The sequence below is a fragment of the Cimex lectularius genome, unplaced genomic scaffold (assembly GCF_000648675.2).
Source record: "Cimex lectularius strain Harlan isolate CLEC.00 unplaced genomic scaffold, Clec_2.1 scaffold216, whole genome shotgun sequence".
NCBI classification, from domain to species: Eukaryota; Metazoa; Arthropoda; class Insecta; order Hemiptera; family Cimicidae; genus Cimex; species Cimex lectularius.
This window is the reverse complement of record NW_019392801.1, coordinates 260,104-281,851: the sequence shown is the minus strand read 5'-3', so window position 1 is coordinate 281,851 and position 21,748 is coordinate 260,104. Positions and strand designations below refer to the sequence as shown.

General features: G+C 31.2%; 3 protein-coding genes across 7 annotated transcripts in view; 2 read left to right on the top strand and 1 right to left on the bottom strand.

Moving 5' to 3' along the window:
* Positions 1 to 8,048, top strand: part of LOC112127322 (transmembrane protein 62-like) — a 9,647-nt gene extending 1,599 nt beyond the window's left edge. The window contains exons 3-7 of one of the 3 annotated variants that reach the window (XM_024228066.1): positions 6,835 to 6,972; positions 7,038 to 7,339; positions 7,398 to 7,546; positions 7,604 to 7,759; positions 7,862 to 8,048. In XM_024228066.1, the coding sequence (XP_024083834.1) occupies positions 6,835 to 6,972; positions 7,038 to 7,339; positions 7,398 to 7,546; positions 7,604 to 7,759; positions 7,862 to 8,018 (902 nt within the window). In that variant the 3' untranslated portion in view covers positions 8,019 to 8,048. Of the gene's footprint in view, positions 1 to 6,834; positions 6,973 to 7,037; positions 7,340 to 7,397; positions 7,547 to 7,603; positions 7,760 to 7,853 lie in introns of all 3 variants that reach the window. The other 2 variants (XM_024228067.1, XM_024228068.1) reach the window with 2 other exon arrangements.
* Positions 185 to 1,979, top strand: LOC106669265 (transmembrane protein 62-like). Its single transcript, XM_024228069.1, has 7 exons — positions 185 to 440; positions 515 to 593; positions 702 to 830; positions 888 to 1,006; positions 1,062 to 1,117; positions 1,509 to 1,739; positions 1,800 to 1,979. Exons 1-7 carry the CDS (start codon positions 210 to 212, stop codon positions 1,870 to 1,872), a joined length of 918 nt encoding a protein of 305 aa, XP_024083837.1. The 5' UTR covers positions 185 to 209; the 3' UTR covers positions 1,873 to 1,979.
* Positions 8,049 to 10,390: 2,342 nt separating the features above from the next.
* Positions 10,391 to 21,748, bottom strand: part of LOC106669255 (ATP-binding cassette sub-family G member 1-like) — a 79,053-nt gene continuing 67,695 nt past the window's right edge. For 2 of the 3 annotated variants that reach the window (XM_024228061.1, XM_024228062.1), the window contains 7 exons: positions 13,131 to 13,276; positions 12,829 to 13,067; positions 12,481 to 12,761; positions 12,242 to 12,410; positions 12,052 to 12,152; positions 11,601 to 11,756; positions 10,391 to 11,469 (listed from right to left, as the gene is read on the bottom strand). In XM_024228061.1, the coding sequence (XP_024083829.1) occupies positions 11,122 to 11,469; positions 11,601 to 11,756; positions 12,052 to 12,152; positions 12,242 to 12,410; positions 12,481 to 12,761; positions 12,829 to 13,067; positions 13,131 to 13,276 (1,440 nt within the window). In that variant the 3' untranslated portion in view covers positions 10,391 to 11,121. The remainder of the gene's footprint in view (positions 11,470 to 11,600; positions 11,757 to 12,051; positions 12,153 to 12,241; positions 12,411 to 12,480; positions 12,762 to 12,828; positions 13,068 to 13,130; positions 13,277 to 21,748) is intronic. The other variant, XM_014398592.2, reaches the window with a different exon arrangement.

Here is a 21,748-nt window from a genome sequence, read left to right as displayed (position 1 = left end):
CTCAATAAAGATCGAAACGTTGGCACGATAAAGAAAATGTTTTTCTGAAACCTACATCACACCAGACCGCATCTCACGATTTCTGAATAATCATCGACAAACGGTCACTAATCACCACACATTTATACAGTATAATTTAGATACCAATATTTGAATAAAAAAATATGGATTTGACAAGAAAAAAAAAATGTAAATAAGATTCATTATACATGCATGTATATACAATAACAATCAACCAGCACATCCGGCATCCGGTATACATACACATATACACATTCACCAGATTTAGATTTGGACTCGACATTTCTGCTGTTAAGGTTGCAGTTCTTGACGAAAGTGGACGGCAGAAGACAGTGAAACAAACGTTTTCTTTAGACGGCTCGATGACAATGTTTTCAGTACTTCCTCGTTTAATTTTAATGTTGAACTTCGGCTCTACGGTAATTAGTACACACTCTTAATATAACATTTAAGAGTCGGTTAATTCATTTTTAATTTTTTTTTTTTTTTAAAGCTCCAGTTAATGTTTGGGTTAGCAACAGTTTGCTCGGTGCTTCCACTTTGTATTCTAAGATACACGAATAAAACTTCTGGTAAGGTAGAAAATAACTAGTTTTTATAGCGTAAGGTTATTTGTAAAATAACCACATTGAAAAATTATAATTTATCTAAATAAATACTTTTGTAATAATTATTTGTAGATAAGAAAAATTCGCTTGTATCTCTTAAAAGCGGAATGGTAAAAAACTGGGTCAGGAGGCTCTGGATTCTTTCAAACATCGACAGACTATTCTTCCCGATTGTTTTATACCCGTTGTACTTAGCCGTGGGTAAGAGGACCGTTTGATTAATTCAAATTTTTAGTACTATTCTGATTTGCCAAACAGGTCCTTGGTCAGTAGGAGAGCTGATTGAAGGATTTACCGGCGTCATATTCATTTGGGGTATTTTCATCAATGGTACTTACTTACCCGGCTCTTTCACGTACGGATATGGTTTTCTTCAGGTATTGTAGGTTTAATTTGGCTAATGCAGTTATTAAAGTTGTCGCTTTGTTTTAGTTGTTCTTGTTCCAAGGACCACTCATCATTTTTACAGCTTATTCGGTAGATAAAAGGTAATAAATTGAATCAATACTTTAAACTTAACAAAAAAATTTGCCAAATTTGATAAAAAAAAATCTAATATAAAATAGAATTTTGACTTGAATTGCTGTATATCAGTCTGGAAACAGTAGCCCAAGTTTAAAGTCAGTAAAGTGTTCGGATTCATCCCGAGGACTCCAGCCATTTTTGAGCCGTGGTATACGAGTATGAATCGGCCTTTAGAGGTTAGGTTTGTGGTAAAGTACCTTGTACTTGCTGGTGAAGTTATTTTTTGAAATTGTGGCCGATTCGTTTAGTATGGCATCTATCTATGCCTCCTCACTTAATTTCCATTGAGTACAATAAAAATTGATTTTATAAAAAAATATATATGATTTTTGTAAGAATAAAATTTTTGTTTAGGTTGTTTGGGAAAAGAGTTATTCGACACAACAAGATAACTAAATGCGTCCTGTGCCTTATAGAATATTTTCCTTTCTTGTTCATATTCGTCAGCCAATTATCCATGACTTATACGTTTTGGCTAGCGTACGGCACTATGTCAGTGTTGCTTGGACCGATGCGGATTTGGCCTTTAGCCCTGACAATTTGGGCGTGGTTCAATGTGAACTCTATGCCCCTGGCGAAAATACGGTAAACGCGATATTCATCGTGTTTGAATTTTGTTTTAAACTATTTTTTCTTTGCATGAAGGAGTGCGGCGACGACGTGGACGAGGGCTTTGGATGTTGGCCACTCAATGACATTTTCCAGTCCTGTGGCATAACGGAAACGTGTTATGATTAATGAAGGACAATCCTAGTCAATTCCACATTCCTCTTATGGATCTTAAATTCTTCCTACCTTGTAGTCAGTAAAATATTAAATAGCAAACCTTGTTTTATTTAATTTTATATTATAATTAATAAACTTGTGTAAATAATCGCTTTTAGAGGGCATTTTTTAAATTATTTTGACAAACGAGTTTTATGGTTTTGTTTAAATTTTTCCATTTTTTCTTGATGTTTGTAAAAAATTAATTAAAATGAAAAATATATTAAGCAATTTAATTTGATTGTCTCTTCCAATGTGTTTTCCTTTCTTTAACAATAAAGTGAATAGTATTTCTATTTTGTTGAAGAACAAAGTGTATTATTTTCAAGGTTTTTATGTTTAGTATTTTGCTGGGGTTGGCGGGGTGTGGTGGTCTTCTTGGGGCTGTGGGAAGTTTGGCCCTTTTTCCATTTAAATTTCTATCTACATCTCTGAAAAGTATAATTATAAGTATAAACGATAAAACAGATAAATAAGATCGAAAAAAATGTATGTGTACAAAAATAAAAAAAAAGATGAACCCAATGCCACCTGGCGCTACAGTTATGGCCTGTTGATGGTACACCATGGTATACAAATCATTCTTCTAGCCTGTTTTTAATAATTAAAAATTTTTTAATCACTTTTCTTTTGAGTTTGACGAAGTTTAATCAATGTTTTCTCGTATAAGAACATTCTAAGTAATTTTGATATTTCTCGGAATAGAGATGCAAAATTCATGCAGACTCAGCACCGAAGATAGCAAGAAATCAAAATGTTTATAATAGACCAAACCAGCGAGGACAGAACAAAATTATCAGAAACGACTCCCTCAATGATCATATGCACTGTAAGCCGGTCTTAGAGTAAGTTCTAGTTATTAAAGTAAAAAAAATAAGTTCAAATAAACGACCATAGAAAAAGGCTGGACATTCGGATGGGGCAAACACTCCGGGACAATATGACGTTCCCGTCAATATGGGAAACATAACCCTGCAATAATTAAGCATTTGGTTGAATGGTGTCACAGCACCGGAGCGATGTGATGTTCCTCTCAAACCAGGGAAACAGCCCTCCAAAAATGACACAGTTGGTCAAATAAATAAAAACGATTATTTGGAGATCGTGAGGTGCAGTCTGGTTTGACGTAGGTTTTAGAAAAACATTTTCTTTATCGTGCCAACGTTTCGATCTTTATTGAGATCACCTTCAGGGCCTGGGGTTTACAAACATTGTTTAAATTTTACAAATCCATGTAGGATGTGAAAAAAATGAATTTATACAATGATAGAAAATTTTAGATTTAAAGAAAAAAATGAATTTATACAATGCTAGAAAATTTTAGATTTAAAGAAAAAAATGAATTTATACAATACTAGAAAATTTTAGATTAAAAAAATTGAATTTATACAATGCTAGAAAATTTTAGATAAAAAAATGAATTTATACAATGCTAGAAATTTTTTTGTAAAAAATGAATTTATACAATGCTAGAAAATTTTAGATAAAAAAAATGAATTTATACAATGCTAGAAAATTTTAGATAAAAAATGAATTTATACAATGCTAGAAAATTTTAGATAAAAAAATGAATTTATGCAATGCTAGAAAATTTTAGATAAAAAAATGAATTTATGCAATGCTAGAAAATTGTAGATTAAAAAAAAAAATCGAGCATTGTATAAATTCTTTTTTTTTTATTCTAAAATTTTCTAACATTGTATAAATTCATTTTTTCTATCAAATAATCATCATTGGCTAACAACTAGCATTGCCAACAAACAAAAATGACACATCTACACGGAAAACAAACACTTTCAGTGAGTACAAATACTTTGAATCTAAAATTTTCTAGCACTGTATAAATTCATTTTTTATATAAAATTTTCTAGCATTGTATAAATTCATTTTTTTAAATCAAAAGTTTTCTAGTATTGTATAAATTCATTTTTTTAAATTCTAAAATTTTCTAGTATTGTATAAATTCATTTTTTTTATATAAAATTTTCTAGCATTGTATAAATTCATTATTTTTTAATCTAAAATTTTCTAGCATTGTATTAATTCATTTTTTTTATATAAAATTTTCTAGCATTGTAAAAACTCAATTTTTTTAATTCTACAATTTTCTAGCATTGTATAAATTCATTTTTTTAATCCAAAATTTTCTAGCAATGTATGAATTCATTTTTATAAATCTAAAATTTTCTAGCATTGTATAAATTCATTTTTTTATATAAAATTTTGTAGCATTGTATAAATTCATTTTTGTAAATCTAAAATTTTGTAGCATTGTATAAATTCATTTTTGTAAATCTAAAATTTTCTAGCATTGTATAAATTCATTTTTTTTATATAAAATTTTCTAGCATTGTATAAATTCATTTTTTTAATCTAAAATTTTCTTATGAATGATTATTTGAAAATAAAAAATAATTTATACAATGCTAGAATTTTTTTAAATATAAAATATTTTAGGGGGGGGGGAGGGCTGTTTCTCTGGTTTGAGAGGAACATCACATCGCTCCATTTTACGACTTGTAGGATGTAAAAAAAATGAATTTATACAATGCTAAAAAATGTTAGATAAAAAAAAGAATTTATACGATAGAAAATTTTAGTTTAGAAAAAAGAAGATCTAAAATTCTAAATTCTTCTAAATCTAAAATTTTCTATCATTGTATAAATTCATTTTTTTTCACATCCTATATGTATTAGTAAAATTTAAACAATGTTTATAAATCCCAGGCCCTGAAGATGATCTCAATAAAGATCAAAATGTTGGCACGATAAAGAAAATGTTTTTCTAAAACCTACGTCACACCAGACTGCACCTAACGATCTCCAAATAATCGTTTTTATTTATTTGACCAACTGTGTCATTATTGGAGAGCTATATATGGTCACTAAACACCACATGTTTAAGAAAAATTGTTACAAACAGGCTAAAAGTTAATTTAAATCATATTATATCCTGCTTTAAACTTTGATTCGGTATTAACAATTCTTTAGAATTGATAAAACAGTTAAAGAATACAAATATACTTAACTGTTTTAGTGTCATTTGAATTTATTAATTTATTTACAAATATCCCTGTTAAACCATTTTAACCATTTTTTTAATTACTATTATTTCATCATTAATATTTTTTATTATAACATCATAATTCTTGCCATCAACACATTGCAATATTTTACCAGAAAGTTTTAATTTAAGTAAATCGTTAATGTAGATAAAATAAAAAAAAAACAGTTAGTTGCCTGTTTCGCAAAATTCTCAGTCAAAAAACCACATTCAAAAAAGTTCCTGTGGTTCTGTTACCCTAGGGCATCCAAAACCGAGCCTTCTATGGTAAGACCCAGTTTCTGGAAAATGTCTAACGCTGTCTTGCAGTGTTTCGTAGGGAACTCCGATGGCAATAGCAGCATACCTGATGGAACGTCAATCATCAATAAGTGCCACATCAGGCGCAACTGCATTAAATGGCATTTTTAAAGTTATAAATTGAAATTAAGAAAACAAAGATGAAAACTAAACAGTTTATTGGTTCAGGATTCAATTGAGATTGAATAAACATTTTAAATTCCATAAAAAGTAAACATTGAAAAATCCTTTATCCTTGTTTTGGTTTATTAAGTGTATTTAATTGATATTCTAAATTTAAAACAGCATAAACATATATTTATTGGTAAAAACAATGAAACAAATTAACGGCAGAAAATTCCAAATGGGTCGACCCAGGGGCTTCCCAAGCTGTTTCTTTGCATTTAATATATTTTGAGACATTGCAGAGCCTTTTGCCATGGATGTCTAAGAAATGGGGACTGAATACATCCCTCACTATGAAAACACTTTACAACGTCCTATAAAGTTTCAGCGTAGTGCAAACTACAAAGGAGAAGTAGAATTCTGGAAGATATAGTGTACAGATGGCTCAAAAAGAAATGAAGAAACAGTATCTTTTTTTTGTACAAGCCCAAAACAGGACAATCAAACTCATTAGGTACACTAATAAGATTAGATAGCTAAGCAGCTATTAAAACAATTACATTAAAATTAGCCGGTGAATGCATCCAAAATCTCCAAAACCTGGGGAAACACGACAACCTGATATTACCAGGTACCAGGACACAGGGAAATTTTTGGAAAACGGGCCAGAGGAAAATCTGCAAGACCATATATGGCCCGAAACCTATTTTTGGGATAACAAAAACCCAGAATCCTTTGTCAAGGATGGGGTCAAAAAAAAAAAAAAAAAAAAGACTTGCACTCCATTTGTGCTAAATAAAGCTTATGCTAAAAGAACCTTCAGTAAAATGGGCTCGTTGCTAAGTTAAGGACTAAGGGCTAAACTCAAAGGGGTGGCAGGACTATTATCGGTCACTGGCATCTAGAAAACATCCTCATAACTGATAGCATGGGCAGATTTAGATGACCCAATTTGTAAGTTATACAATGAGGAGGAAGAAACAACCACCACGTCGTCTTCAAATGCGAAAAACCACTCAAACAGTCAGAGACCTAGTACTTCTTAGGAGAAGGATCGTATCGATTGCACTGAACTAAAGAACTAAGAAAGTACAATAAGCCAGAAGGCTGTAGTGTTTGTGGAGCAAAAGTTCCACTTTTTAATATTTGTGTTCATCATCATCAAACCAGGATGATCGGAGCTGTTCAATACTCACCGATTTCTCAAAAATATTTACAATTTTTTTTGTTTAATTTTATTGTGATAATAAAGCAATATTTGAATTATTTAGTGAACCCATAAATCAAATCCACGGTTTATTTTTCCAACACTGTCAGTGATGATACAATGTTATTAAATTTATTTACAAAAATTAATTTCGTGTGTTATTGTCATTTCATTTTTAAAATTTTATTTTTGTTTTGAATAAGAAAATTTTAACCGACATATTGTATTCCCAATTCCAGGAGATTTAACGGATGCAAAATCTAAAGATAATGTGGGCTCGAGGCAATTTGAAGCCGAGTGGAAAAAGTACAACGAAATATTGACAGGTTGCTCACAACTTAAGGAAACGACTTGGTTAGATATTAGAGGGAATCATGGTAACATTGGCCAAAATGTTTGTACATTTTTTACGGCTGAGAAAACAACGTTATATTCTTTACAGACAATTTTGATGTGCCTGGTATTTCCTCTGAAAGAAATTATTTTAGAAAATATTCGATGCAGGGAAAACATCACCCCAGGTCGTACGAATATAAACTCGTAAAAGGAAATGTGACTTATTCTTTTATCGGTATCGACGCCTGCCCGAACCAAGGGCTAAAACGGCCCTTTAACTTTATCGGGCTGCTTCAGGAGAAGGATTTACAAGAAATAAGACGGCTTGCTGTTTTGGCAAACAGCTCAGATTATACAATATGGTTTGGCCACTATCCGACTTCGTGCATCTGGAGCCATCCCCCAGGTGTAAGTATTTCATATTATTCAATGAGAATTTTTATTAAATATGTCATGTTTTAAACAGGTCAAGTCTATTATCAGTTCGGTGAAAGGGAGCCTAGCTTACGTATGTGGGCATTTCCACTCATTATTGGGCTTTGTGCCTAAAATGTACACCATTCAAAAACAAGGCTTTTATGAGTTAGAATTAGCTGACTGGAAAGACAATAGAATGTAAGATTTTTTTTTTTTAATTAAAGGATCTAGATAGTTTATGTTGCTTTTCCCCAGGTTTCGTGTAATGGCAATTGATCATGGTTTATTTTCTTTTGTCGATGAAAAATACAATGACTGGCCTGTAATTTTAATAACAAATCCCAAGCATGCCCAATTCCAGTTATTCTCCAAAGAGCCTTTAAGATCTACATCTACATCTACGCACATCAGGTAATAAATCATAAAATTGTTTCAATCCTTATTAATCCTTCTATTCATATTAATATATTGTAACGCTCGTATATTAATGGATATGCTTTTATTGCGAGGGAGGATTTTGGTTTTCTCTCCCAGCACGGTGCTGTCCGTCATGGTGAAGATAGACGAAAATAATTGGGAAAATTGTTTGGAATCTAAAATAAAAAATCTGTTCGTGCTCAAATGGGATCCGAAATCTTTCAGCACCGGCATTCACAGCATCGAGGTATAAATTATTTCTTTATTTACAGGCAATAGCCCATTTTATTACAATAATTACAAGAAAGACAACATTTAAAACATGAAAAGCATGGCAAACAATGACAATAATAAAATAAGACAAATAATAATATACAGTATAATTATTCAAAAATCGTGAGATGCGGTCTGGCTTGATGTAGGTTTCACAAAAACATTTTCTTTATCGTGCCAACGTTTTGATCTTTATTATATCTTCAGGGCCTGGGCTTTACAAACATGTTTAAATTTAACAAATACATGTAGGATTTGGAAAAAAGTGAATTTATACAATGCTAGAAAATTTTATATTTAAAAAAATGAATTTATACAATGCTAGAAAATTTTATATAAAAAAAATGAATTTTTACATTGCTAGAAAATTTTAGATTTAAAAAAAAATTTATACAATGCTGTTAAATTTTAGATTAAAAAAAATGAATTTATACAATGCTGTTAAATTTTATATTAAAAAAAAAATGAATTTATACAATGCTAGAAAATTTTAGATAAAAAAATGAATGTATACAATGCTAGAAAATTTTATATTAAACAAAAATAAAACAATGCTAGAATTTTTTTTTAGACGTATACATAAACAGCAATATCTCACTGGCACTCTCAACACGACAGACAAAAATGACACATCTACACGGAAAACAAACACTTTGAGTGAGTACAAATACTATGATTGAATCTCAAATTTTCTAGCATTGTATAAATTCAATTTTTTAAATCTAAAATTTTCTAGCATTGTACAAATTCATTTTTTAAAATCTAAAATTTTCTAGCATTGTATAAATATTTTTTTTAAATCTAAAATTTTCTAGCATTGTATAAACTCATTTTTTTTAATCTAAAATTTTCTAGTATTGTATAAATTCATTTTTTAATCTAAAATTTTGTAGCATTGTACAAATTCATTTTTTTAATCTAAAATTTTCTTATGAATGATTATTTGAAAAAAAAAATTATATAATGCTAGAATTGTTTTTTAAATATAAAATTTTCTTATGAATGATTATTTGAAAAAAAATTATATAATGCTAAAATTTTTTTTAAAATATAAAATTTTCTAGGGGGGGAAGGGGCTATGCTTCCCTGGTTTGAGAGGAACATCACATCTCTACATTTTAGAAATACTTGTAGGATGTGAAAAAAATGAATTTATATAATGTTAGAAAATTTGAGATAAAAAAAAAGAATTTATACGATATAAAATTTTAGATTAGAAAAAAGATCTAAAATTCTGAATTCTTTTACATCTAAAATTCTATCATTGTATAAATTCATTTTTGTAAATCTAAAATTTTCTAGCATTGTATAAATTCATTTTTTTAATCTAAAATTTTGTTATGAATGATTATTTGAAAAAAAAAAAAATAATTTCTACAATGCTAGAATTTTTTTAAATTTAAAATTTTCTAGGGGGGGGAGGGCTGTTTCCCTGGTTTGAGAGGAACATCACATCTCTCCATTTTACAAATACTTGTAGGATATGAAAATAATGAATTTATACAATACAAGAAAATTTTAGATTAGAAAAAAGATCTAAAATTCACATCTACACGGAAAACAAACACTGAGTGAGTACAAATACTTTGATTGAATCTCAAATTTTCTAGCATTGTATAAATTTAATTTTTTTAATCTCAAATTTTCTAGCATTGTATAAATTCATTTTTTTAATCTAAAATTTTATAGCATTGTATAAATTCATTTTTTTAAATCGAAAATTTTATAGCATTGTATAAATTCATTTTTTTAATCTAAAATTTTCTAGCATTGCATAAATATTTTTTTTTAATCTAAAATTTTCTAGCATTGTATAAATAATTTTTTTTTAAATTAAAATTTTCTAGCATTGTATAAATTCATTCTGTTCATGGCATTGCCCATCTTCTTAAGGTGATAGTTAAGAGGGCAGTGGCCGGCGTAGGTGTAATTTTTCTCAAATTCTACCTGCTGAGAGAGAGAGGAGTTCTTTCATTTTCCTTTCTCAATCCAACTTATTTTTTTGACAACTGGGACGATCTTAGCAATTTTAGCTCTACTGGGTGTACATGCTTGTAGAAGACGATTCACTGTATCAACGTTCATCAGTTCAGGTGCACGCTCACAAAGAAATATATTATTTTATTCATCAAGTTGTGTCCTTCTTTTTTAAGAGTTATATATCTCTTTATAATAATAACATCAAGAAGTTCCAACTGTGCAAAGATAATTGTGCAAGGATGGAGAAATCAATCAATTTTTCTATTATAAATTATCTATTAAAATATTTAAAACTACATTTAAACCATTACATATACAGTGAACTTCACTATTATTTTCATACATTAAATGATCTACAATTGCAATTAGTTCTAATTTTATCACATCATCGTTTGTCCTTAAAGATCAGGCATGAAAAAAAAATTAAAAAAAATACAATAACACTTTTAAAGTATTTAGATTTATTTATCAACTCAAATCTTGAATAAAAACTACAATGTTATCACAGTTCAATACTCTACAAATAGAACATATTTCAGTTAAAAAAAAAATAAAATAAACGATTATCGTTTGTAATTTGCTGAGGTAATGTAGACAGTGGTTTGTTAACACACATTTTCTCTTTCACAAATATAGAAAACAATATTTTTAGTAATAACACTTCCTGATCGTAATTTATATTTATTTACAAGAATTAATATGTAAAATATTTTCTTTATCACAAGAACAATGCCCAATTCTACATATTAAAATTTAAAAAAAAAAATTGCGCACATACTTCTAACTTATTTCTTAAAACCAAGTATCACTTTAGCTACTAAGTTTTCTACACAGTACAAAACTAACACATTTTATGTACAATATATTACAAATGAAATATCTTAACAACATAAAATTTCATCTCATTGTTTTCATAAAAGTCAATAATGTTTAAAAAAACAAAGAAATAAATAATTTCTATCTTGAATTGTAGGAACTTACTAAAGTGAGTTTGTGTCAAATATTTTGCTGTGCGGTCATAAAAAAAACTTAGTAGATAGAACTTTAAGACAAATAAGTATTCTTAAATATTAAATAAAATATATAAAAAAGAGGATAAAAATTTAATGGCTTTTGACTTTTCTACGTAAGAAGAAGTATGCGTTTAGACAAGAAATCGAGAAAAACGTTCCCAAAAATGCCGTATCGACCCAATAGTTGACTTTATCCATGCCGATTTCTGTCAGAAGTTTTTCCGGGTATCTTAAGTGGCAGTAGAGCTCGTCTACAGGGCATTTAAGCACCTGCCTATTCGACCCGTAAATCGATATGACCATCGCCTCCAACCCGTACCGCATATAATTCACGAATGAGATATAATAGAGGATTCTCGGCATGTGAGTCAAAATGGCAAGGAATCCAGCGAGTAGTATCTGCACGGCTAACATCACAGAGCCCCAAAATATTCCATTCTGCAACAAAATTAACAAAATAAATCCATCTGTTAATTATTATTAATATTTAGACACAGTCATTATTATTTTTTTTAATTTGAAATAAAAAATATCGAGGGTTTATCGTAAACAAATATAATTGTAATTACCACAGGATTATCTACTGTTCCCAATGCCAACCCCAGACACTCAGAGGTCAAAACAGTCATCACGCAAACTGTCCCAAATTTAAGGAATCTTTCAACCTCGAGGATCTGTCCAGATAAGTAGTAAGATATAGAGATAAACACAATACTGTATAACATCTGTAAAAAAAAAATCAAAGTAGCTCTTAAAATTTGAATTGACCATTAAGCAATGTATAAATAATACACAACAAATATTTGAATGTGGATTAAATTTAAACATTAACAAACTGTAATTGAGCAAATTTGAAGAATGTTTGTATTTTTTTTTTAATTTTAATTTTTTTTAATGACGAATTTTTGATATATTGCAGTATATTTTGATTATCGCTTATTTTAATTAGTTCATTTATTTCATCAATTCATTTCTTACAATGAATTTTAAATTTAAATAATTTCTGATTGTTCTGATTACCTGAAGTGGCAGATGGGCCATAAGTAAGGCCATGTAATAAGTACGCAGCTTATACCAATTATTGAATTGTTCTTTTTTCAGTGTATTTATTTCAGCAGGAACTATAAATAATTAGCATAATTCAAATAAAGCGGACAATTTTTTTTTCTCTGTCTCTCCGAGGAGCAGAAAAATTTCCAATTACACTTACATTTCAAGACAGCCGGCATGACAGACGTGAAGCTCTGGTATACAATGGCGCACATGAAATAGCTTACATTTGTAATCGTTTTGTTTCCGTAACTGCCGGCGTTTTGGAATAACACACCCATAACTATACCGACTATCATATGGAGAAAAACTTTTAAATAGGATACCGTCTAAAATAAAAAACAAGGTAAAAATAAACAAAGCGGTTTTAAAAATTTGATCAATGTGAAAACAAGTTACCCAGTCTCTGTGTAATTGAATGACATTCCTCTTGAATAAAATCATAAATCTTGAAAATTCAGAAGGTGATGAAACAAGGACACATGTTTTCCCAGTATTTTCTTCCTTAAATTCTACAGGTACTACAGGTACAAAAAAAAGTATGATTATTAAACAACAATAAAAAGTTAAAATAATTAAAGTACCTAATGATTGTGGTGGTATTCTCCAAGTAGGATCTTTTGCAGCTAAAGTCATTTGTTCAGTAAATTCTCCAAATTCACCGCATACAACATCAAGCACTAATTCATTGTAAAGATAAGTAAAAAAAAAAATTCAAAGAATTAAATTAAAATATGTTAAACGTACAGAAGTCAGCTGGGTTGTGATACTTTGGACATTGAAGACCTATCGTTTGAAGAAAAGGGACGAGATTTCTGCTTGAGCCTTGATACACACACACGCCTTTTGATATAATATACGCATGATCGAAAAGCTCGAATATACTGGCACATGGCTGGTGAATGGTGCATACAATTGTCCTGTTTCCCCTTGCCAGACTTTTCAACATCGTCACTAACTGTACTGTCGATGAGCTGTCTAAACCTCTGCATTTATAAATCGAATTAAAAAAAAATCTTTAAACATTTTTAATAAATTGAAGGACTTACGATGTCGGTTCGTCAAGGTACATTATCGGCGGGTTGTCAATCAACTCCAGCGCTATGCAAAGCCTTTTCTTCTGCCCTCCTGAGAGCCTGCCACATTTTGTGTACTTTGTGGCAGACATACCGAGTGAATCGAGAATGTCTTCAACCTAAAAAATAAAAAATAAAAAAAAATAATTAAAATGTTCAATAATTTACCAGGTCTGCTTAGTTTTTGTCTTTACAAAGTGGCATGGAAATATCGGTACTTTTTAGTTATGGAATTTAATTACAAATAATTTATGTTAATTCATTCTTTTGTACATAGTTAAAAATCCATTTTGTTACATATTGCCAGGATTATCAGCAGATACTACAAGACAAGACAAAAATGAATTTATTTGCTGTACATTGATTACATCAATCTGAGAAAAAAATTATGATAATGTAGAACAAAAATAATGTAAAATGAACAACCTGCTCTTAGTAAGTTTAATTTGTACAAGAGAGCTAGAGTTGTGAGTTCACAAATAGTTTTATACATTTCAAAAATTGATAAAAAACAGATTTTACAAATTAGTGGTAGCAATATACAGTCAATTACATTCAATTTATTTCACAATAACAATAAATATTTATCGGTGGGATATTGTAAAATTAATTTAAAAAAAATTAACTTTACAAGAAGCAACAATTGGACTCAGCCACCCCACCAAAAATGGGGTAGATATTTTTGTAATATAATGGATATCAAGAAATATCGATGGGTTATTAGTAAAAAAAAAAAAGAAAAAAAGAGAGAAAAAATTAAATTAAAAAAGGAACAATTGGTCTCAGCCACCCCACCAAAAATGGGGTAGATTTTTTTAAAATATAATGGATATCAAGAAATATCGATGGGTTATTAGTAGAAAAAAAGAAAAAAAAAAGAGAGAAAAAATTAAATTAAAAAAAGCAACAATTGGTCTCAGCCACCCCACCAAAAATGGGGTAGATTTTTTTTATTGTAATGGAAATCAAGACATATTTATTGATGGGTTATTAGTATAAAAAAGAGAAAAAGTTAAATAAAAAAAAAGTAACAATCGGTCTCTGCAACCCCACCAAAAATGGGGTAGGTTTTTTTAATGTAATGGAAATCAAGACATATTTAAAGATGGGTTATTAGACAAAAAAAAAGAAAAAAGTTATACAAAAAATAGACAAAAAACATATTTCTACAAATTAGTGGTAGCAATATATAGTCAATTACATTCAATTTATTTTCACTGCTGAAATTATATGTAATTTTTGAAATAATTATTTTATTAATATATTACTTTTATAAATTTCTTTTCTTCAATTATATATTTCAAAAAATTATATTTATTATAAGAGGAAAAGGAATTAATTTCATTTCGTTTTGATATATAAATCTTAATCCTACTATTATGCATGGAAATGTTTCCTTTAGGAAAAATTAAATTTTATAATCACATTTATTCTTTTAGTGTAATTGAAGTCCATAATGGGTAAAAATTTATGTTTATAAATATGAAAACATGGCTAATTGTTTTACTTTTAACACTTTAAACTTAACGTAGAGTTGTTTTGTGTTGTACTTTCTATGTTTGTTTAATGATATTTTTATTCTAGAATTCTGTGCAGTAATTACTGGAGAAATTGTAGATTTTGTGGTATCCCACACGTTATCAAGGTTCGTACTAATGTAAAATAAACATAACGCATTAAATCTGGCTGAAGAATATTTCTTAAAATTTTCAATTTATAAAATAATTTTTTCCTCTTTTTTTTTTTTTTTTTTTTTTTTTTTTTTAATTTATTATCAAAAAATATTCTCAAATATTTAGCATGTTTAAAAAAGTGTATAATCAGGCAATTACAGTTAAATGAATTCGCACAAAAATGTAACACTAAATTTTCATTTAAGTTGTTAATTACTATCTAACCATTTTTTAATTACTATTATTTTATCATTAATATTTTTTATTATAACATCATAATTCTTGCCATCAGCACATCGCAATATTTTACGAGAAAGTTTTAGTTTAAGTAAATTGTCAATGTAGATCAAATAGTACAGGCCCTAAAACACTTCCCTGTGGACACCACAGTTAATTATAAGTGGGATGGCTGAAAATTGGCTTATTTTCGTTTATTGAAACCTATTTAACAAATAAAATTTAATGAAATTATAAACCGATCCTTTGATACCAGCATTGAAAAGTTTTACAAGCAAACCGCATAATCTATAGCTTCAAACGCCTTTGAGATATCCAAGAACAATCTTGTGAATTTATTTTTATTGTCAAGAGCTATTGATATAAAATCAGAAGTTTCAAAAACAGCACCTTCTGCAGATTTGCATGATTGAAATCCATATTGGTTTGGGGCAATTATTTTGTTATCAGAAAGGAAATCAACAATCAAACTTTTAAACATTTTTCTAAAATTTTACTCCAAAATTAATATTTTCTGTAAACTACATGTTGACAGCTAACAATAAAACAACATAAAATAAACATTTCCCCCCATAAGATGGTGATACCAGCAGATTCTTCTCACCCATGGACTTTAAAAGCTGCTGAATTCATTTGGCTCATAGATAATAAGTTGCAACTCCCATTAACACCTTCTAATTAAAAAAATAGTACAAACAATTAAATCCTTGGCTAAAAACAGTGGAGCTCAAGAAATATTTATCGCTGGGTTATTAGTAAAAAAAATTAAAAAAATAAACTTTAAAAGAAGTAACAATCAAACTCAGCCACCCCACCAAAAATGGGGTAGTTTTTTTAATGTAATGGAAATCAAGAGATATTTATCAATGGGTTATTAGTAAAAAAAAAGAAAAAATTAAATTAAAAAAAGCAACAATCAGTCTCAGCCACCCCACCAAAAATGGGGCAGGTTTTTTTTAATGTAATGGAAATCAAGACATATTTATCGGTGGGTTATTAGTAAAAAAAAGGGGGAAAAAATAACTGCAAAAGCAATAATCGGTCTCATCCACCCCACCTAGGATGGGGTATGGTTTCCTTAAATATGATTAAGTAAATATGTAAAAGAGTCTTGCGAACGGTTTTTTCCGATTCCCTGAATAATATATTATTTGAGCTCCAGATGAACAAAAGTCAAACATTGCCACATTCGTCGATTCTTCCCGTATTAGAAATTCCAATTCTTCCGTTTTGCAAGAGATACGTACAAGGGGCACTTGTCTTTCTCCACAAAAAGTCAGTTGAGGAAGTTGAAAATTATTTTAAAAAGAAATAAAATTATTTTTAAACAAATGAAATTTTACGATTTTTAATATGTCACTGGGGTGGTTTGTAATTTTCCGTTTAGGAAATTACGACCAGTCGAAAGTCGAGTAAAACAAACTTGATTTCATAAGATGGCTTAAACCGGCTTGCTGACTTTTCAAAGGTCGGCCGACTGTGTAGTAAGAGAGACCCCCTCACAAAACCATAATTTAAAACAAACCGCTATAAATTTATCCCAGCCGCGAGAGCAATCCCTACCTTTTGAAATTTGTTTACAAACATTCATTTCAGTCGAATGAGAGGAGGATCATTTTGTTTACATCATTTTTTAAAGTCATGATTGTCTGAGTCATAATGTCTGAGCAGAGTAATTCTTTTTATATTCGACAGAATTAAATTTGTGGGATTTTCCTCTATGCATTTTTAATAAGTGATAATAAATTATTGTCATTTGTTGTATAAATTTACATGTCGTCATTTATCACGTATCTCACGGTGTGGTGTGCCTGTGTTCGATTTCCGCTGCTAGCCTTGGAAATTTTATGTTAATGAATTTACGAGTATTCACCGACCAATCCAACAATGGTAACTCTGGTATATTACATGTGAAGCACGCTATGCTTTTACACTAGGTCAAGACAAATTGTCGAATTTGCGCAAATGCACATGGAAAGTTCAATATTGAAAACCGTGGTCAAGAATAAAACCAAAACAGGTAGACACGGTAAATTTATGATAAAACAAACCTCGCCGAGTTGCTAGTCTTGGTCAAGCCCAGAACATGATAAATCAAACTCATTAGGGAAGTACCTCAATCTTTCAAGCTGAAATACATGTCATCAATGCTTGTGCCTTGGAAAATCTTAAAAGAGGTAAATCAGCTAATCAGTGAATGAAGCCAGAATTTTCAAAACCTGGGGAATAATAGCAACCTGACGATATCTTTGGTACTAGGATGAGAGAACAGACACACTGGCTAGGGGATGATCTTCGTATAAACCCTGAACCTATTTTTGGGTTCCTATCCCAGAACGGATTGCCAAAAGACGTGTTAACTCAAGGGAGTAGTGGACGCGGTAAACTTATGATGAAGCAACCCTTACCAAGACTGGCAAACTGCTGCAATGTAGTGGGCTAGACTCAGAGGAGTGATAGGACTATTAACCGATCTCTGGCATCTGAGAAAACATCTACACAACATGGGCATATACAACGATTATCCCACCTGCAGATTATGTAATGAAGAGGAGGAACCAGCCACCCATATCATCTTTGTATACGAAGCAACAACTCAATGGAGATTTAACGTACCATACGAAAAAAAAATCTAGGGAATGAAATTGTAGCAGAGGCAGTCGATGACCTGATACTTCTAAGAAGAAGGATTGATTCTATTGCACTGAACTAGGAAGGTACAATAAACCAGAAGGCTGCAGTGCCTGGGGACCACAAACCCCGCTTCTTAGTATCCTCATACCATATTCTGCACTACCCAGTTTACCTTTCTCTGGAAATATTACATCCACCTCTTCCTGAACTGGCAGACCATTCAAAACGCCTCATCATATCGTTCTATTACCTTAAAGGACTATTGCCAAAATTAGCTCTAACCTTCTCTCAGATCATCAGTTTGGCTTTTGCCCGCATCATTCCACAGTCCAGCAAGTGTTTCGCGTATATCATCTTCCCTTGAGCGCAAGGGATATTGTATGGGAGCTTTCTTGATGTGGCACAAGGTTTGTCCGGGTGTGACACAAGGGTCCACTGTACAAATTAATACGCGTCCTTCCAAATACTCACAAAGACTTGCAAACTCACTGCTATTTTAATGACTGGAAGTTTTTTGGTGTTATTTGGAAGCGTGGCGTTGGTGACGATGTAGCGAGGCCGGAACCGTATGTGCCTGTTGGTATAGAGAGCAGTTAACTGAGGTCCGGGGACGTGATTCGGCCGACTACATGGGTTGAAGGGACTCTGGTGCAGCAGTTGGCCGAGTGCAGCGGTTTGCCTGTTGCCAAGTCGGCTATGTTTAGAAGGCGACTTGTGGCTAACGCTGAACCCTTGCCATTGTCCTAGGTGCTTCATTAGTGATAAGCGAGAACTCGTCGGGTAGACGAGTCTGCTGTTGTCGTCGAATAGTGATTGGTGAGACCTCGACGTGCTTATCAGTCTCAAGCCATTGGGGCAGTGCCCCTGCTTATATATCCACCGGCTCTGCTCTGTTTCGCCTCATAGTGGAGGGCAATTCCAGAACCGGTAGTGACACCTAACTTGAACCGTGGTAACCGTAGTTTCACACTACACTACTATTAGAGAGGAGTGATGAGACCAGTGACCCTGGGGCAAGCTTGTCTTTAGGTGCCGATTACCTGATCTCCTTAGCCTGCAAAGTCTAGGTCCAACATCACTGGCTCATATATCCACATTGTTCTATGGCACAGGTGAAGAGCCCATAGCAAATACAATATGCAAGATTGTAATTGACAATTAATAAATATGTGCTGTAAATAGTTTATATCTATAAATCTGCAATGGACTGCGGCGGTTTTGTTAAATTTTTACGGGTCATTTTATTATATGGCAGGGTGTTGTAAAAACACACTTTATTTATTGAGGATAAGGCGATGAACAGTTTGACCATTTCTGATAAATCAGGTCCGCCTGTCTTCGTTGTTTTGTCTCCTTTAGGTGCTTTATGAAGTATAGGCTACCTGGACGATAATGGTTTGGAAATTACAAATAAAACTTTTCTTCATCATCTATTGTTAATGCATATAATTCAAGCTTCGGTATTGTGTATATGTTCTAGCTGATTTTCTCCTCTGACGAAGAGGAAAATAAGGAACAAGAATAAACACCAAGGGAAAACTTCTTTGGGCGTTTTTCAAGGACCTTCTGACTATTTGTTAAAAAAGCTTGACTATTTTTAGCCAAAAGAAACAATTAAAAACACCAATTATCGTCGAGTGTAGGATGTAATAGTCAATTAGAGTTATTTTATTGACTGTTAAGAAATTCGTAAAAGTGATTTTCTCAGGCTTGTGTTGAAACAACAGAATGCTATGAAATATGCTATCAGTTTTTTCGTTTCCGCCGATTATTCTAATTTTTTTAGAAAATTTATTGAAACAAAACAGGGTATTACGTTGAATTTTACACTTACAGTACTACTACTATACTATTACTTACTATAAATAAAAATATCGTCCTTCTTTAAGCATAAAAGAAAATATTACTGGCTAAGTTTATGGTCAAAATACATTTAAAAAAAATACTAAGTAAAATTGAATTAATAATTGAAGGTGACATTCTTTGGTTCCATACAGAGAGCGCGCATTACGTGATATAAAGGAGGACTATAAAGGAAATACCAGCGTCGGCTGCTGTTTAAAATTTACAACCTAATCAAATATTCTTCGCATATCAGGTTTTTATAGTTAACTTTTCTCAAGAAAAAATTGAATATAATAATTTTATTATCATGAGGTTTTCGAATCTTAAAATGCTAATAACATAATTTCTTGACCATATACAGGGCGTGCTTTTTAGATAGCCCGGCTGAACTTCTCTTGAACCGTGACGCTATCAAATATATTTTTTTATAAATAATATATATTTTATAATATCAACCTAAATAAAGAAAGCCTAAAATCCCGAAATGACTACTTGACAACTTATGAAAATCCAAAATTGCTATTGTCGGATGTGAAAAAATGTTGGGATTTTTTATAATCTAGTCCTAAATCAAGAAAGGCATATCAAGAAAGCCTAAAATCCCAAAATGACTTCTTGACAACTTACGAAAATCCAAAATTGCTATTGTCTTGATTCTGCCAATTTTCGGAGATGGCTTGTAATCAGCCTGTTGAACTGTTCTTTTTTGCAGTTAAAGCACCTCATTTTGAAGAGTTTCCGGTGCGTTTCTTTTTTTCGTTCTTATTTTTTTGGACTTTTTTTTCTCAAGCAAAAACCACTTGGTCGTTTTAGAGTGAGGATGTGAAAAAATGTTGGGATTTTTCATAATCTCGACCTATATCAAGAAAGCCTAAAATCCCAAAATGACTATTTGACAACTTACGAAAATCCAAAATTTCTATTGTCTTGGTTCTGTCAGATTTGGCCGGTTTTGAGCCTGTTGAACAGTTTTTTTGCAGTTAAAGCACCTCATTTCGAAGAGATTCCGGTGCGATTCCTTTTTTCGGTCTTACCTTTTTGGCGATTTTTTTTTCGGAAGCAAAATCCACTTGGTCGCTTTACGGTGAGGATGTGAAAAAAATGTTGGGATTTTTCATAATGTGTGGTGATTAGTGACCGTTAGTCGATGATGAAAATCGTGAGATGCGGTCTGGTGTGATGTAGGTTTCAGAAAAACATTTTCTTTATCGTACCAACGTTTCGATCTTCATTGAGATCATCTTCAGGGCTCAAAGTGTTTGTCTTCTGTGTCTTGCGTGTCATGTTGAGAGTGCCACTCACTTGTTAACTGATTTTTCGCTAAAGCCCCACAATTTGAATAAATTCCGGTACTTTTCCTTCTTACTTTTTTTAAGGTGGTAATTTTTTTGATGATTTCTTTTTTTTATCATGTAAGTAAGTAGTTATTCCATTGATTATCTCCTTAAGACCCTTTTTCCAAATTTCTTTAGCTTACTTTACTCAAAGAATATTTTTGGTTATATTACGTTTTTTAAAAGGTTTCCTTTTTAGATGGCCAAGCTGACGTGTTTAATATTTTTTAGTCTAGTTTCAAATTTTTACCTTTTTTTGGAGAAAAATTATACATGATACCTCAGGCCAAGTTCAACTTCAAAATTTCAAATACGATCCTAACACATTTTAAAGGAGTTTTTACGCTGAGAACAATGGTGCAATCGGATTAAATTGGTCAAAAAATGACAAAGTTATGGCAAAAAGTTTGAAAAAAAGTCATTTGGTTTGTTATTTATTAATCAAATTTCATGTTCGAACTGCCTGACTTGCGAAAAGGTGCAAAGATTTGCTCTATTTAATCGCTCTCAGAATCGACCTGGGGTTCAGAACAATAGAGTCAGGGGAGATGGATTGACCAGCATTTTCTATCCTTTGTCGCAGTTCTTCAACTGAAGTTACTGGGTTATGATTGGCATAGACACTATTTTAAATGGTGCCACAGATGGTCAAGTGGAGTTAAATCGGGTGGTTGGTATGGTAATGAGGATACTAACAGCCGGGTTTGTGCTCCCCAGGCACTGCAGCCTTCTGGCTTATTGTACTTAATAGTTCCTTAGTTCAGTGCCATAGACCTTTTTCTTAGAAGTATCCCGTTATTGACTGTCACTGCTACAATTCCCTAGATTTTTTCTGTATGCTAGGTTAAATATCCTCAATCTCCAACCC